The 18494-nt window shown below is 40.7% G+C and overlaps 1 protein-coding gene across 1 annotated transcript in view; it reads left to right on the plus strand.

Annotated features, from left to right (window-relative positions):
* The window catches only part of LOC128690078 (integrator complex subunit 8), a 303474-nt gene that overhangs the window by 35367 nt on the left and 249613 nt on the right, over positions 1-18494 (plus strand). Inside the window, exons 6-7 of the mRNA XM_070088709.1 lie at positions 13375-13485; positions 17162-17404. Of these exons, the coding sequence (XP_069944810.1) occupies positions 13375-13485; positions 17162-17404 (354 nt within the window). The remainder of the gene's footprint in view (positions 1-13374; positions 13486-17161; positions 17405-18494) is intronic.

Consider the following 18494-nt stretch of genomic DNA (forward strand, 5'->3'; position numbering starts at 1 on the left):
TTGTTTTACATGATGGTAGGATTGCTGATGTCTTTTGTCTGTCTCATAAATATGCAAGATTACAGGCATGTCTTGCTACTTCTACTTACACTTAGGTCACACTACACATACATGTACACATTTATTTATACACACTCATCTGAGTTTTCTTTGATTTTATCTTAATAGTTCTTGGTCTTATTAATTTTCCTTTTATATCCATGGGGAAGTGGAATAAGAATCTTTCCTCCGTAAGCCATGCGTGTTGTAAAAGTCAACTAAAATGCCAGGAACAGTGGGCTAGTAACCCCTTTTCCTGTAAAGATTACTAAAAAGAATAAGAAGAAGAAAATTGTCAAAGTGGGAAGTCTGAATGTGCGTGGATGTTGTGCAGATGATAAGAAAGAGATGATTGTGGATGTTATGAATGAGAAGAAGCTGGATGTCCTGGCTTTAAGTGAAACAAAGCTGAAGGGGGTGGGAGAGTTTCAGTGGAGAGGAATAAATGGGATTAGGTCAGGGGTTTCAAATAGAGTTAGAGCTAAAGAAGGAGTAGCAATAATGTTGAAGGATAAGCTATGGCAGGAAAAGAGGGACTATAAATGTATTAATTCAAGGATTATGTGGAGTAAAATAAAGATTGGATGTGAAAAGTGGGTTATAATAAGAGTGTATGCACCTGGAGAAGAGAGTAGTGTAGAGGAGAGAGAGAGATTTTGGGAAATGTTGAGTGAATGCGTGGGGAGTTTTGAATCAAGTGTGAGAGTAATGGTGGTTGGGGATTTCAATGCTAAAGTGGGTAAAAATGTTATGGAAGGAGTAGTAGGTAAATTTGGGGTGCCAGGGGTAAATGTAAATGGGGAGCCTTTAATTGAGCTATGTGTAGAAAGAAATTTGGTAATAAGTAATACATATTTTATGAAAAAGAGGATAAATAAATATACAAGGTATGATGTAGCACGTAATGAAAGTAGTTTATTAGATTATGTATTGGTGGATAAAAGGTTGTTGGGTAGGCTCCAGGATGTACACGTTTATAGAGGGGCAACTGATATATTGGATCATTATTTAGTTGTAGCTACGGTTAGAGTAAGAGGTAGATGGGAAAAGAGGAAGGTGGCAACAACAAGTAAGAGGGAGGTGAAAGTGTATAAACTAAGGGAGGAGGAAGTTCTGGTGAGATATAAGCGACTATTGGCAGAAAGGTGGGCTAGTGCAAAGATGAGTAGTGGGGGGGTTGAAGAGGGTTGGAATAGTTTTAAAAATGCAGTATTAGAATGTGGGGCAGAAGTTTGTGGTTATAGGAGGGTGGGGGCAGGAGGAAAGAGGAGTGATTGGTGGAATGATGAAGTAAAGGGTGTGATAAAAGAGAAAAAGGTAGCTTATGAGAGGTTTTTACAAAGCAGAAGTGTTATAAGAAGAGCAGAGTATATGGAGAGTAAAAGAAAGGTAAAGAGAGTGGTGAGAGAGTGCAAAAGGAGAGCAGATGATAGAGTGGGAGAGGCACTGTCAAGAAATTTTAATGAAAATAAGAAAAAATTTTGGAGTGAGTTAAACAAGTTAAGAAAGCCTAGGGAAAATATGGATTTGTCAGTTAAAAACAGAGTAGGGGAGTTAGTAGATGGGGAGATGGAGGTATTGGGTAGATGGCGAGAATATTTTGAGGAACTTTTAAATGTTAAGGAAGAAACAGAGGCAGTAATTTCATGCACTGGTCAGGGAGGTATACCATCTTTTAGGAGTGAAGAAGAGCAGAATGTAAGTGTGGGGGAGGTACGTGAGGCATTACGTGAAATGAAAGGGGGTAAAGCAGCTGGAACTGATGGGATCATGACAGAAATGTTAAAAGCAGGGGGGGATATAGTGTTGGAGTGGTTGGTACTTTTGTTTAATAAATGTATGAAAGAGGGGAAGGTACCTAGGGATTGGCAGAGAGCATGTATAGTCCCTTTATATAAAGGGAAAGGGGACAAAAGAGACTGTAAAAATTATAGAGGAATAAGCTTACTGAGTATACCAGGAAAAGTGTACGGTAGGGTTATAATTGAAAGAATTAGAGGTAAGACAGAATGTAGGATTGCGGATGAGCAAGGAGGTTTTAGAGTGGGTAGGGGATGTGTAGATCAGGTGTTTACATTGAAGCATATATGTGAACAGTATTTAGATAAAGATAGGGAAGTTTTTTTTGCATTTATGGATTTAGAAAAGGCATATGATAGAGTGGATAGAGGAGCAATGTGGCAGATGTTGCAAGTATATGGAATAGGTGGTAAGTTATTAAATGCTGTAAAGAGTTTTTATGAGGATAGTGAGGCTCAGGTTAGGGTGTGTAGAAGAGAGGGAGACTACTTCCCGGTAAAAGTAGGTCTTAGACAAGGATGTGTAATGTCACCATGGTTGTTTAATATATTTATAAATGGGGTTGTAAAGGAAGTAAATGCTAGGGTGTTTGGGAGAGGGGTGGGATTAAATTATGGGGAATCAAATTCAAAATGGGAATTGACACAGTTACTTTTTGCTGATGATACTGTGCTTATGGGAGATTCTAAAGAAAAATTGCAAAGGTTAGTGGATGAGTTTGGGAATGTGTGTAAAGGTAGAAAGTTGAAAGTGAACATAGAAAAGAGTAAGGTGATGAGGGTGTCAAATGATTTAGATAAAGAAAAATTGGATATCAAATTGGGGAGGAGGAGTATGGAAGAAGTGAATGTTTTCAGATACTTGGGAGTTGACGTGTCGGCGGATGGATTTATGAAGGATGAGGTTAATCATAGAATTGATGAGGGAAAAAAGGTGAGTGGTGCGTTGAGGTATATGTGGAGTCAAAAAACGTTATCTATGGAGGCAAAGAAGGGAATGTATGAAAGTATAGTAGTACCAACACTCTTATATTGGGTGGTAAATGCAGCAGCGAGGAGACGGTTGGAGGCAGTGGAGATGTCCTGTTTAAGGGCAATGTGTGGTGTAAATATTATGCAGAAAATTCGGAGTGTGGAAATTAGGAGAAGGTGTGGAGTTAATAAAAGTATTAGTCAGAGGGCAGAAGAGGGGTTGTTGAGGTGGTTTGGTCATTTAGAGAGAATGGATCAAAGTAGAATGACATGGAAAGCATATAAATCTATAGGGGAAGGAAGGCGGGGTAGGGGTCGTCCTCGAAAGGGTTGGAGAGAGGGGGTAAAGGAGGTTTTGTGGGTAAGGGGCTTGGACTTCCAGCAAGCGTGCGTGAGCGTGTTAGATAGGAGTGAATGGAGATGAATGGTACTTGGGACCTGACGATCTGTTGGAGTGTGAGCAGGGTAATATTTAGTGAAGGGATTCAGGGAAACCGGTTATTTTCATATAGTCGGACTTGAGTCCTGGAAATGGGAAGTACAATGCCTTCACATTAAAGGAGGGGTTTGGGATATTGGCAGTTTGGAGGGATATGTTGTGTATCTTTATACGTATATGCTTCTAAACTGTTGTATTCTGAACACCTCTGCAAAAACAGTGATTATGTGTGAGTGTGGTGAAAGTGTTGAATGATGATGAAAGCATTTTCTTTTTGGGGATTTTCTTTCTTTTTTTGGGTCACCCTGCCTCGGTGGGAGACGGCCGACTTGTTGAAAAAAAAAAAATTAATCCATTTCAGACACCCAAAAATATTAACAAAAAATACATTTTATAATAACTCTACCATGCACATTACCAGGTATACTCAACAGTTTTACATATACAGAACAATGAGAACTAAATAAAATGACTAATGAAATGGATAAATGAACATTTAACATCACATTTACCTTTATTGAAGATTCTTGTTGGCTTATGGAAGACAGGGAGGAGGAGAGAGGGAGGACTGATTATTGTTTGGAAGGGGAATCCCCCTCCATAAGGACTTCAGGTATCAAGTCCCTATCCGGGGTTACTTCCTTTCTTTGTCTTTTACTGGCACTAGGACCAGCTTGAGAGTCACTACACCCCTCTCGCACAAAGAGAACTGTCCAGAGAGGTCTGTTTTTGGCGTCTCTTTTAAGGTTTGCCTGAAGTGGGACAAGGTTTTGTCACTGAACATGTTGCAGATATGGCTCGTTTCAGCTTGGTCAGGGTGATATTTCTCCTCAAAACTTTGCACCTCCCTCCACTTTACACAAATGTCCTTAATCTGCTAAGAAGGCACCTTCTTCCCTCTCTCTTCCTCCTCCTCTGAACCAATTTCCTCGGCTATGGTCTGTTGCTGTTGCTGTTGCAGATGAAGGTCTTGCAGCTCTTTATCAAAGGGCTGGCACTAGGAACTTTCTTTGGGCCCATGGTGGATTATTTCGCAGTCACACTCAATAAACAACCACAGAAAACAACGGATTATAACAAAATGTTTGGATGAATGCGTGGAGTGTTGCTCACTCACCGAGAGACACAGCCAGTCTGACTCATGCACGCTGTGTGGCGGGCAGACTTGTTCAGTATGGCTGATTTCCTAGTTGCCAGCTGAAATCCAGGATAGAATTTCGCCCAAAAAAGCGGCCGAAATCCAATTTGGCCAATATCCGCACCAGCCAATATTCAGGGGGTCTAATGTACATGCATGTGCATGCCTGTGTAGTGTGACCTAAGTGTAAGTTGAAGTAGCAAGATATACCTGTTATCCAGCATGTTTATGAAACAGAAAAAAGACACTAGCAGTCCTAACATCATGTAAAACAGGTACAGGTTTCTTTTTCACACTCACTTGGCAGGACAGTAGTACCTCCATGGGTGGTTGCTGTCTACCAACCTTTTATATTTAAGTTAATTCAGTAACACTGGTATACCCTGGAAATTTTCATCCAAATTGGTTTGTAACTTTTAACCCTTTGACAGTTGCAACCCCAAATCCTGAAGTGTCTCCTGGTGTCGAAAAATATTTAAGAAAAAAATTATTTTTCTCGTCAAAATGTTAAGATTAATTTTCTGATTGTTTTAAGCCCCAAAAAATTTTTTTGCGATCAGTACTTACCAAGATACAGTGGACCCCCAACATTCGATGGCATCGACATTCGATAAATCCGACATTAGATGCATTTTAACGCAAAAATTTCGCCTCGACATTCGATCGAAAACCCCGCTATTCGATACGATTCGTACAAGACGTGTCCACGTGTGGCCTGAACTGCCTTGTGTGTGCCAGTGTTTACAAGCCAGCCAGTGTGTGCGCATCTAAGGATACATTCGGTACATTCCATATTATCCATATTATCACTGTTTTTGGTGCTTGTTTCTGCAAAATAAGTAACCATGGGCCCCAAGAAAGCTTCTAGTGCCAACCCTTAGAGAAAAAAGACTTGATACCTCAAGTCCTAATGGAAGGGGATTCCCCTTCTAAACACTAACACCATCCACACTCTCCCCTCCTCCCATCCCATCAATCATCACCAGATCTTCATTAAAGGTAAGTGTCAATTATTCTGTTGTTATTAATCTATTGTTATTGTAATTATTCTATTGCATTAAACTTAATGTTTCATGTGGTAAAATTTTTTTTTTTCATACTTTTGGGTGTCTTGCACGGAATAATTTAATTTCCATTATTTCTTATGGGAAAAATTAATTTGACTTTCGATATTTTCGACATTCGATGAGCTCTCAGGAATGGATTAATATCGAATGTCGGGGGTCCACTGTATAGAGGAGTAAAGTTGGCAGAAAATGAGCCGCGTATGGCAACAGCGGCGAATGCCGCTCACCCGGTAAACTTTGGTTTACTTCCATTTGAAGGTTTCTTGTTTTTTTCACTACAGTGGACCCTCGACCAACTGCATTAATCCGTTCCAGAGAGCTAGCCGTTAGTCGAATTTGCCGTTGGTCGAAATAATTTTCCCCATAAGAAATAATGGAAATCCTGTTAATCCGTTCCAGACAACCAAAAGTATTAAAACATAATTTTTTTCTACATGAAATATACATTTCCCTACACAGAAAACAATTAGACATGCACAATACATACATAAATATATACATGTACTAAATTGACACCTTTATTGAAGAGTATTGATGAGTGATGAGACACTGTTTTTCTTGAACACTCTGGGAATTTCAGAGTGATACATGAGTAAAGGCTTCACTTTGCAATCCCCACTAGCATTACAACAAAACAAGAAAGTTAGCCTGTCTTTAATAGGCTTGTGTCCTGGGAGTGCCTTTTTCTTCTGAGTAATGTAGGTCCTGTTTGGCATTTTCTTCCAGAACAGGCCTATTTCGTCACAACTGAACACTTGTTGGGGTTGGAATTTTTCAGCTTCGCCATGCCTTATCACACTATGTATGCCACTACGATTCTTAAATCTCTCAAACTAACCTTGGCTGGCCTTAACCCTTTCAGGGTTGACAGGCCCTCTCAGAGACTTGTTCTCAGGGTCGCCCAAATTAAAAAAAAAAAAAATTTCATAATGACACCAAAAGTATGAAATGTGATGGAAAGCTTACGGAATTATGCTCTCGCAAAGTTAGCGGTCTCGACGATGTTTACTCATTGGCTATTTTGCCCACTTTGAGCCCTATTTTCGGCCAATTCCAGTGTACTTGTCGACAAAAATCATAACTATTTCGCTAGAACTCCATTTTTTCTATCAATTGAGTACAAGAAACCACCCATTTACCAATTTCAACTATCCAATACAGTGGTCAGAATTTAGCAATTTTGCCAATTTCACACAAATCTCAAAAGATGCCAATTTCCGAATAGGGCCCAGAATAAACAAGAAAGACATTCCTGGCACTAAAATGACATTTCCTCTGTTCATTAGTCATATCCCCACGCCCCTCTTACATTCTTTTGCTTTCCACTTTGAATTTTTATTCTCACAAAAAAATAGAAGATTTACTCTTATGCAGACTACTGCATTGGTGTAGAAATGGTATAAATAATATCAGTGCACTTGTGAAAGAATATTAGACTAACCAGTTGACGTGTATTGGACGCTTAGCATGATTTGTTTACTTTTGGACTTTGGTAAAAATCGAACATTTCTGCTACTTTGAGCTCAATTTCTAGGTACTTTTCTTTGTAAAACCAGTCAAAATCATCTCAATTTCTGTAATATGTCTTCCATTCTATAAAATGAGACCAGGAAAACTAGAATACAACAATAACAAAAAAAGGCACAATACCGTGACTGGGACGATACACACATAGAAGAGAGGAGCTTACGACGACGTTTCGGTCCGACTTGGACCATTTACAAAGTCACACTAATCAGAAGTGGAGCAGGATGGCTATATATAGGCAGGAAGAGGTAGTGGTGGTGGTAGTAGTAGTAGTAGTGGTGGTGGTGGTAGTGGTAGTAGTGGTGGTAGTAGTAGTAGTAGTAGTAGTGGTGGTAGTAGTAGTAGTAGTGGTGGTAGTAGTGGTGGTAGTAGTAGTAGTAGTGGTGGTAGTAGTAGTAGTGGTAGTAGTAGTAGTAGTAGTAGTGGTGGTAGTAGTAGTAGTGGTAGTAGTAGTAGTAGTAGTGGTGGTAGTAGTGGTGGTGGTAGTAGTAGTGGTGGTAGTAGTAGTAGTGGTGGTAGTAGTAGTAGTAGTGGTGGTAGTAGTAGTAGTGGTAGTGGTAGTGGTAGTACATAGTGGGGAACTAAGGAGGAGGAGCCAGTCAAATATAAAGAAAGGGGAGCACTGCAAGGGAGCTAGGTGCCCTAAGTCTGTCAGACTTAGGGAGCACAAAAATAGTGTTAGGCTTGCCGACACTAACAATGCTCCTTTCTGTCACGTCAGAGATCACAGCCATCCTATAGACTGGTCTTCTGCTAAAACTTCTTCCCTACTTCCAACTTTAACAGTCGCCGACTTGTTGAATCCTCTCTAATACACAACTTTCCTTGTATGAATCTTAGCCCTGGCTTCGTCTCTGTAGATGCCTTCCTCTCCCACTACATTGTAAAATGCTCCAAACTTCAGAACACCCGTGACTTAACCTGATTCCTCATTTTTTTTTCTTCTTCTCCCTCTTCCCCTTTCCTCTTTCCTTTTTTTGTCTTTCTTCTGTCGCGTGTTTCTGTTCCTTCATTATTTATTTCATCACTTCCCCTTCCTCCCACCTCTGTGCACTTGCTCTCCCTCTGTGGACACCTAACTCCCTTGCAGTGCTCCCCTTTCTTTATATTTGACTGGCTCCTCCTCCTTAGTTCCCCACCACCACTACTACTACTACTACTACTACTACTACTACTACTACCACCACCACCACCACCGCTGCCGCCGCCACCGCCACCACCCACCACCACCACCACCATCCACCACCACCACCCACCACCATCCACCACCACCACCATCCACCACCACCACCACCCACCACCACCCACCACCACCCACCACAACCCACCACCACCACCACCACCACCCACCACCCACCACCCACCACCACCACCACCCACCACCACCACCCACCACCACCCACCACCACCACCACCACCACCCACCACCACCACCACCACCACCACCCACCACCACCCACCCACCACCACCCACCCACCACCACCCACCCACCACCACCACCAACCACCACCCTCTCCACCACCACCACCACCAACCACCACCCTCTCCACCACCACCACCACCAACCACCACCCTCTCCACCACCACCACCACCAACCACCCCCCACCCCCACCACCACCCCCCCCACCACCACCCACCACCACCCACCACCACCCACCACCAACCACCCACCACCACCACCACCACCCCCACCTCCCCCCCCCACCACCCCAACCTCCCCCCCCCCGGCTGCCGCCGCCTCTTCCTCTTCCTCTTCTTCCTCCTCCTCTTCTATATAGCCGTCCTGCTCCACTTCTGATTAGTGTGACTTTGTAAATGGTCCAAGTTGGACCGAAACGTCGTCGTAAGCTCCTCTCTTCTATGTGTGGGTTATTTGTGTATAGAATAAACAATAAATACCATACGAAAATACAATGCAAAGTCGCTGTTTTAATCCAAAAAACATGGCCAAAGTTTTTTTCTCATTACGCACTGTGTGCTGCAGGATTTTTTTTTATACCACGCACACTGACCACATAAACCCATTCTTTCATGTGCAGTTCTACCAGCTTTCTCTCACTAGATTTGAGGGCGCTAGAATTTAGATGTATTAGTATGTCAAAAACCCTGATGCGTAAGCCGTACTAGTACAGCCGAAACCCTGAAAGGGTTAAATTTACCAATATGAGCACTAGTTCCAGGCGTTTTTTCCTGTTCACCTGGGTGTTAGTTGACTGGTGTGGGTCACATCCTGGGGGACAAGATTAAGGACCCCAAAGGAAATAAGTTAGACAGTCCTCGATGATGCACTGACTTTCTTGGGTTATCCTGGGTGGCTACTCCTCTGGGGTTAATTGTTTCTTGGTATTCTTGATAAGCCACACCTACAATAGTCTCTCCACATCTTCGAGTAGTACAGCTGACCATGGTGCAGCAGCAGCTGACGGTGGTGCAGCAACAGCTTATGGTAGTACAGCAGCAGCAGCTGATGGTGTTGCAGCAACAGCTGATGGTAGTGCAGCAGCAGCTGACGGTGGTGCAGCAACAGCTTACGTTAGTACAGTAACAGCAGCAGCTGATGGTGTTGCAGCAACAGCTGACGGTAGTGCAGCAGCAGCTGACTGTGGTACGAAAGTATTTCGAGAGTATTTCTCACCTTTTTTAGCACTAGAAGCTTTCTTGGGTCCCATGGTGGTTTATTTAGCAGTTACAAGCACTGAAAACACTGGAATAATACAAAATATATTGCAGGTACACTTGGAATCGACCACAATGGCGTGTAAACATTGGCACACTGGCTATACACGGGGTCTTGGAGTGGCTGGGCCCGCTCAGGCTGCATGCCATTAGATGAGTTTTTCGTCGTTGGTAGAACCAATTTTTTGACACCAAAGAGCGCCGTTAGACGAATTTGCCGTTACTTGATGTCACCATTGGGTGGGGGTCCACTGTATTTTAATTTTTCACATAACTTATGTGGCTTGTGAGACCAAAGTAAGGTGCAATGTACAGGTACCATCCGACTTACGACCGAGTTCGGTTCCGAGAAACTGGTCGTAAGTCGAAATGGACGTAAGTCGAACCTTACTTCTGAATATCAGCATCACATTTTTGTAATGCTTTATTTTATTGTTTTATTTTGGTATTTCATTTTTTACTTTACTTTTTATGCTGTTAGCACTGTATTTTATACTGTAAGGTTTATGATAAACACTGTGTACAACACAAACAGTTGTTTATTTCCCAGAAATTTGGCATAGAAAACAAGATCGTAAGTCGAATGGTCGTATGTCGAGCAGGCTGTAAGTCGGATTGTAGGTGTACATATATACACTCGTTGTATGTAACACAATAATCACACAAATATTAGTATCATTATATTGTTTACAAAACTTGTTTACACAAATGAAAAATATAAAAATTTGTTTATTGCTATTGTTCTGTAATATACTGTATATACAAATGTACAATCACTGGACACTTTCCTAGAACTGCTGCAGCTTGTGAAAGTCTTTGAAACATGGATGTATGCACAATGGTGTTTTACACTCTTCACACATTAAACGAGTGTGTGTGCATTTTTGTGGGCGTTTTTTTTTTTTTTTTTTTTTTTTGTATGTGCGCAGATAAAACACCTCTTCTGAGCACTTTTCTTCACAGTATTAGCAGGCAGTTGTGTTAGGTAGTTCTCCTAGGTAAATGGTCATGTGTCATCATTTCTATCTACCTACCTATCTTTCTTTCTTCATTCTTTCTTTCTTTCTCCATTCTTCTTCATTCTTTCTTCTTCAATTTTTCTTCATTATTTCTTTTCTTCACTCTTTCTTCATTCTTTCTTTCTTCATTCTTTCATCCCTTCCTTCTGGTGTCTGTAATGTATATACACATATATAGTCACTGAACACTTATAAAGAACTGCTATTATCTTCTGGAAGCTTGTGTTGTGTGTGTGTGTGTGTGTGTGTGTGTGTGTGTGTGTGTGTGTGTGTGTGTGTGTGTGTGTGTGTGTGTGTGTTTGTGTGTGTGTGTGTGTGTGTGTTGTGTGTGTGTGTGTGTGTGTGTGTGTGTGTGTGTGTGTGTGTGTGTGTGTGTGTGTGTGTGTGTGTGTTTGTTTGGGTGGGTGTGTGTGAACTCTTAACCCCTTGACAGTCACATCCCCCAGTCCTGAGGCGTCTTCTGGTGTCGCAAAATTTAAAAAAAAAAAAAATTACGAAATGATAGAGAATCTTTTCCCGATTGTAATGACACCAAAAAAAAAAAAACGAAATTTGATGGAAAACTGACGGAATTATGCTCTCGCGAAGTTAGCGACCTTGGCGATATTTACAAATCGGCGATTTCGCCCACTTTGAGCCCTATTTTCGGCTAATTCCATTGTTCCAGTCGACCAAACTCATAGCTATTTCTTTAGAACTCTGTTTTTTCTATCGATTGAGTACAAGAAACTGCCCATTTACCGATTTCAACTACCCAATAATGTGGTCAGAAATTTGCAATTTGGCCAATTTCACGAAAATTAAAAAAAATGACAATTTCAAAATAAGGTCCAGAATGAACAATGCAGACATTCCTGGCTCTTAAATAACATTTTCTCTGTTCATCAGTCATGTCTCCAGGCCCCTCTGATATTACTCTTGCTTTCTATTTTGAATTTTTATTCAAACAAAAAATAGAAGATTTACTGTTATGCAAAGTACTGCAATATTGTAATAATTGTACAAATAACATCAACCCATTCATGACTGCATATTAGAATGGCTAGTTGGACATTTATTGGAAAATGACATCATTTGTTTACTTTTGAACATTGGCAAAAATCAAACATTTCCCCTACTTTGAGCTCCATTTCCAGGTTTTTTTTTATAGTAAAACCAGTGAAAATCACCTCTATTTCAATATGTTTTCCATTCTATCAAATGACACCAAGAAAACGAGAATACAACCATAAATACTATACAAAAATAGACCACAAATTCTGCATTTAATTAAAAGAAAGGGTCAGTTTTTTTTCGTCATTATGCACTGCGTGCTCCAGGATTTTTTTTATATGGTGCACACTGACCACACAGACCCATTCTCTCACATGTGGGCCTACCAGCTTTCTCCTGCTTGATTTGAAGCCACTAGAATTTATGAGTATATATACATCAAACACGGTACCTCGTAAGACGTATATATGTGACCAAAACAGTCATAGGGTTAAATGTGCTGAGTCAGGGTCTGGCAGCTATCAAAATGACATATTACTGCCTGTCAACACGCATGGGGTCTCATGCCTTCCCGCCCACCTCCTTTGTAACTACCCACCATTCTTTCTTCTTTATTTTTCTTTCTTTCTTTCTCTCCTTTTTTGTTCATCCTCTTTCTTTTTCTTTCTCTTTCTTTCTCTTTTTTCTCTTTCTTTTTCTCTTTCTCTTTTTCTTTCTCTTTTTTTTCTTTCTCTCTCTTTCCTTCTTTCTCTTTCTTTCTTTCTCTTTCTTCCTCTTTCTTTCTTTTTCTTTCTCTTTTTCTTTTTTTTATCTTTCCTTCTTTCTCTTTCTTTCTTTTGGTATCCTGGGCAGTGCTTTCGGTCACAAACTCCTCAAAAACATGAAATTCATCTTCACTGACACTTCCATCTTACCATTAGGCATGCTGAACAAGGACTACTGAAGTGGCATTCCCACAATGCACCACTGGCTCCCCAGTTTTTTTTTATAGTGCACACACTGACTATGGAGACCCATTCTCTCACAAATGGGCCTACCAGCTTTCTCCTGCTTGATTTGAAGCCGCTAGAATTTTGGCGTATTAATGCGTCAAACACATTGGCTCGTAAGACGTATATATACAACCGAAACAGTCAAAGGGTTAAGTTACAACATAATAGTGAATAACATCCTTGATGTAATACATCCATTTTCTGATGAGTTTATCTGTCACCTCTATCTTTAGGATGAAAGATGTTTGTGAACCTAGAGTATCATTAGATCCCAGCCACATGTTTTTTTTTGTTTTTACTTTGATTACTTAGATATTTTAATTTTGCCTAATCAGTATACCCTGTGCTATATCAGCTGGTAAGATATCATAACATACCTTTACATTAACAAAATCTAGCATTATGTATTATTCTAACTTCTTTTTAGCTCCTGACTTGTATATAGTGCTTGTGTTAACCCAGGTAGCAATGTTTCTCAAACTGTAGGTCACAGTATCTACTGGGACATAAGATAGATAAACTTAACTAAATGGTTGGTTGTTGTCTGTCACATTGACTGAGAAATAGTGCTATATAGTCTGAACAATTTTTGTGACCATATAACATACGTTTGAATTGCTCATTTATACATTGTTGCTGTTTCATTATTTGTTCAGCCTTATAACTGATTAATCTGTTAAGTCTCAGTTTTACTCTCTCACTTACCAATAGGTTCGTGCACCGGTGTTATCTACCTTCACAGTGCACACCCACCATACTACCACCATAACTCACTCCTGGGAACGCTGCAAGTCTGTAGCTGACGAACAGTTTAAATGTCAGGTTGGTTTTAATGGTGTTAATTGTTTTGCTTAATATGTTTAGAGCTGCACAGAACTGTTAGGTACAGGTTATGTCTGAACATGAGAAAGAAATTTCTCTCAGTATTTTTAAAAACTAGTTATACATCTGCAATGGATTCGTATTCTCGCTGACGCTTAGCTTTTCAGACTATGATAAGAAATAACTTAGAGTGCTTTGAGATGTCAAAATTTAGCTATTTAACAATATGAATAGTGTCTCTTTTTACTTTAATTTTTCATACTTAAAAAGATCATTTAGAACCTGTTGAAATTGACTGCATTTTACATTGATTTTAGGATGATGATTTCTTTTTTTTTTTTAATGAGATAAATCCAGCATGTATGTTGTTCATGTGATATCATCTACTTAGTAAATGATTACATCTTTTAAAATTGTATATTTGATTTAATATTTAATGAAAGAAGTTGTATCGGCAACGACCACAAGACAATATTGTAACATTTTGCTATTTTTTCCATCTGAAGTGAAAAATTACTACAATCTAATTTCTGAAGCAGGTGTCTTTCACTGTATGTTGTTGCATTCCAGGATCATAGCAACTGTACTTAGCTTAATCACACCACCAACACTTAACTCTGCATAATAATAATCTTTACTACACATTGCATCAAAAGCATGTGGCAAATGTGTATATGAATGTATGGGAGAGGCACTGTCAAGAAATTTTAATGAAAATAAGAAAAAAAATTGGAGTGAGTTAAACAAGTTAAGAAAGCCTAGGGAAGGATTGGATTTGTCAGTTAAAAACAGAGTAGGGGAGTTAGTAGATGGGGAGATGGAGGTATTGGGTAGATGGCCAGAATATTTTGAGGAACTTTTAAATGTCGACAAAGTAAGGGAGGCGGTGATTTCATGCACTGGCCAGGGAGGTATACCATCTTTTAGGAGTGAAGAAGAGCAGGATGTGAGTGTGGGGGAGGTGTATGTGGCATTACGTAGAATGAAATGGGGTAAAGCAGCTGGAACTGACGGGATCATGACAGAAATGTTAAAAGCGGGGGGGGGGGGGGTAATATAGTGTTGGAGGGGTTGGTATTTTTGTTTAATAAATGTATGAAAGAGGGGAAGGTACCTAGGGATTGGCAGAGAGCATGTATGGTCCCTTTATATAAGGGGAAGCAGGACAAAAGAGATTGTAAAAATTATAGAGGAATAAGTTTACTGAGTTTTAGGAAGTAGGTTGGTAAACAGCATCCGCCCAGGGGAGTACTACCGTCCTGCCAAGTGAGTGTAAAACGAAAGCCTGTAATTGTTTTACATGATGGTAGGATTGCTGGTGTCTTTCTTCTCTCATACACATGCAAGATTTCAGGTACATCTTGCTACTTCTTCTTACACTTAGGTCACACTACACATACATGTACATGCATATATATACATACCCCTCTGGGTTTTCTTCTATTGTCTTTCTAGTTCTTGTTCTTGTTTATTTCCTCTTATCTCCATGGGGAAGTGGAACTGAATTCTTCCTCCGTAAGCCATGCGTATCATAAGAGGCGACTAAAATGCCGGGAGCAAGGGGTTAGTAACCCCTTCTTCTGTATTTATTACTAAATTTGAAAGGAGGAACTTTCGTTTTTCCTTTTGGGCCTCCCTGCCTCAGTGGCATACGGCCAGTGTGTTGAAAGAAAAAGAACAGCATATGTGTAGAGAACCTAGGATAACCCCAAGAAGTCAGACAGAGTGACTTATTTCCATTAGCCTTCACTCAGAGCGTCATTTCTTCTAAAAATTGTCTTATACTTAACCCTTTCAGGGTCCGTCCCGTAGATCTACGGCTTTACGTTCAGGGTCCAAACCGTAGATCTGTGCCAAAATTCTAGCGCCGTCAAATTTAGCATGAGAAGGCTGGTAGGCCTACATCTAAGAGAATGGGTCTGGGTGGTCAGTGTGCACACCATAGAAAAAATCGGGACGCCCGCATGGCATTGTGGGAACGCCGGCAAAGTAGCTTTGTTCATAGTGCCTGGCGGCAAGGAAGCTCTCACTCCCCACTCACTCTCGGGGCGAATTCTGACTCTCCTCTTCACAACTTACAGTTCTAAGACTGGTGGAAGTGGAGCTGAAGACGAATTCTATGGTTTTGAACCATGTGGTACCATTGTGCCATATGGTACAGTGGTACCATATGGTACAATGGTGCCCTGTCATAGTGTTATCATATGGTACAATGGTATCATATGGTACAATGGTATATGGTACAATGGTACCATATGGTACAATGTACCATATAATACATTGTACCATATGGTACATTATACCATATGGTACAGGGACCCTAATGGAAATAATTCTGACTGACTTTTTTGGGTTATCCTAGGTTCTCCAAACATATGCTGCTAAGTATGATATTCTATGTAACTTTATTTGTGTATAACTAAATAAACTTACTTATGATGCCACATGCACTTGAGTAAGTTTATTCAGGTGTACAGAAATACAATTACATAAATTATCATACATAGCAGCATACGTATAAAATCCTAGGATAACCCAAAAAAGTCAGGGTGACTTATTTCCACAGTTATCCCTGTATCTGTACCATATGGTGTCCTGTACTGTATGGTACCCTGTACCATATGGTACCCTGTACCATATGGTACCCTGTACCATATGGTACCCTGTGCCATATGGTACCCTGTGCCATATGGTACCCTGTGCCATATGGTACCCTGTGCCATATGGTACCCTGTGGCATATGGTACCCTGTGCCATATGGTACCCTGTGGCATATGGTACCCTGTACCATATGGTATCGTGTACCATATGGTACCCTGTACCATATGCTACAATTTGGCAGTAGTGTAATGGAGAAAACGTTCAAAAGGAACCCATGTTAATCAACGGTCTACTGTAGTAGATGGGTGTGTACACACAAACATTTTCATAAACATGTAGTGTGACCTAAATATAAATAGAAGTAGTTAGATGTACCTGTTATCTTGTTTGTTTATGAGAAAAAGAAAAGACACCAGCAATCCTACCATCATATAAAACAATTACAGGTTTCCATTTCATACTTGTTTGGCAGGTTGGAATTACTTTCTGAGTGGTTACTGGTTACCAACCCACTACCTCTATATTCTTCTTTCAACAAACTGGCCGTATCCCACCGAGGCAGGGTGGCCCAAAAAGAAAAACAAAAGTTTCTCTTTTCAAATTTAGTAATTTATACAGGAGAAGGGGTTACTAGCCCCTTGCTCCCAGCATTTTAGTCGCCTCTTACAACACGCATGGCTTACGGAGGAAGAATTCTGTTCCACTTCCCCATGGAAATAAGAGGAAATAAACAAGAACGAGAACTATAAAGAAAATAGCAGAAAACCCAAAAGGGTGTGTATATACATATGCTTGTACATGTATGTGTAGTGTGACCTAAGTGTAAGTAGAAGTAGCAAGACGTACCTGAAATCTTGCATGTTTTGAGACAGAAAAAAGGACACCAGCAATCCTACCATCATGTAACACAATTACAGGCTTTCATTTTACACTCACTTGGCAGGACGGTAGTACCTCCCAGGGCAGTTGCTGTCTACCAACCTACTATCTAGATCTACCTCTATATATTTATTTATTTATGTAGTGCTTTACAACATGTGTTAACTGCCAGATTGTAACTAAACATATTTTTCAGATCCATTATGACCTTGGAGCTTATCACTTCCTTCAGGAGAGATATGAAGATGCATATTCTCACTTTTCTGAAGCTTGCAAACTGTTGCCTGAATTGGGATCCCACGCAGAATATTGCCAAATGAATGAGAGCAAGCTTAGGGGATACTACAAGAGTTGTGCATCTCTCTGCAGCCAGTCAACACCTTTAGAGCAGAGGTCACTCTATGACAGGTTCTTGTACTCTCTGGGCAATGAATATCAGGTATGATATGCTTCACAAGGTCATTTAAATTTTTATGTCTGCACATTTATAAAATGACAGGTAATGAATGATTCATTTCAGTACATTTCAATTTAGTTCTTTATTTTAAAATTGCTCCACATATGAAATATTCATTAATCCTTTTGACTGTTTTCGATGTATTAATACGCCAAAATTCTAGCAGCTTCAGATCAAGCAGGAGAAAGCTGGTAGGCCCACATGTGAGAGAATGGGTCTCCATGGTCAGTGTTCACAGTATAAAAAAAAATCGGGGAGCCAGTGGTGCATTGTAGGAACGCCATTTCAGTAGTCCTTGTTCAGCATGCCTAGCGGTAAGAAATATCTGACACTCCGGCGAATCTGGGACTCTTCTCTTCCCTAGTGATAGCTCTAACATAGATGGAAATGCCTCTGAAGCTGAATTTCATGGTTTTGAGGAGTTTATGACCGAAAGCAATGTCCAGGATACCAGAAGGAAGGAAGGAAGTAAGAAAGGAAGGAAGAGATGAGAGGAAGGTAAGATGAAGTAAGGAAGGAAGGTAGGAAGAATGGAAGGAAGGACAAGATGAAAGGAAGGAAGGAAGGACAGTGGGGAAGAAGTCATGTGACCCCATTGGTGTTGACAGGCAGTAAGAGGGAAGGAAGGAAGGTAGGTAGGAAGGAAGGACAGTGGGGAAGAAGGCATGGGACCCCATGGGTGTTGACAGGTAGTAAGAAGAAGGAAGGAAGGTAGGTAGGAAGGAAGGACAGTGGGGAAAAAGGCATGGGACCCCATGGGTGTTGACAGGTAGTAAGAAGAAGGAAGGAAGGTAGGTAGGAAGGAAGGACAGTGGGGAAGAAGGCATAGGACCCCATGGGTGTTGACAGGCAGTAAGGGTAGTGAGTGATGGTATAATTTGTCATTTTGACAGTATCCACACCCTAACTCAGCACATTTACAAGGCCCCCCCCCACACACACACACATACATACATACATATATTTGGGAGGGGCAAAGAAGACCGCAGACAGAGTGTAGGCTAGGTGGACAAAGACTACAGACCTCACTCAGGGAGAAAGACCTTGGGGTGACCATAACACCGAACACATC

The sequence above is a fragment of the Cherax quadricarinatus genome, chromosome 25 (assembly GCF_038502225.1).
Source record: "Cherax quadricarinatus isolate ZL_2023a chromosome 25, ASM3850222v1, whole genome shotgun sequence".
NCBI classification, from domain to species: Eukaryota; Metazoa; Arthropoda; class Malacostraca; order Decapoda; family Parastacidae; genus Cherax; species Cherax quadricarinatus.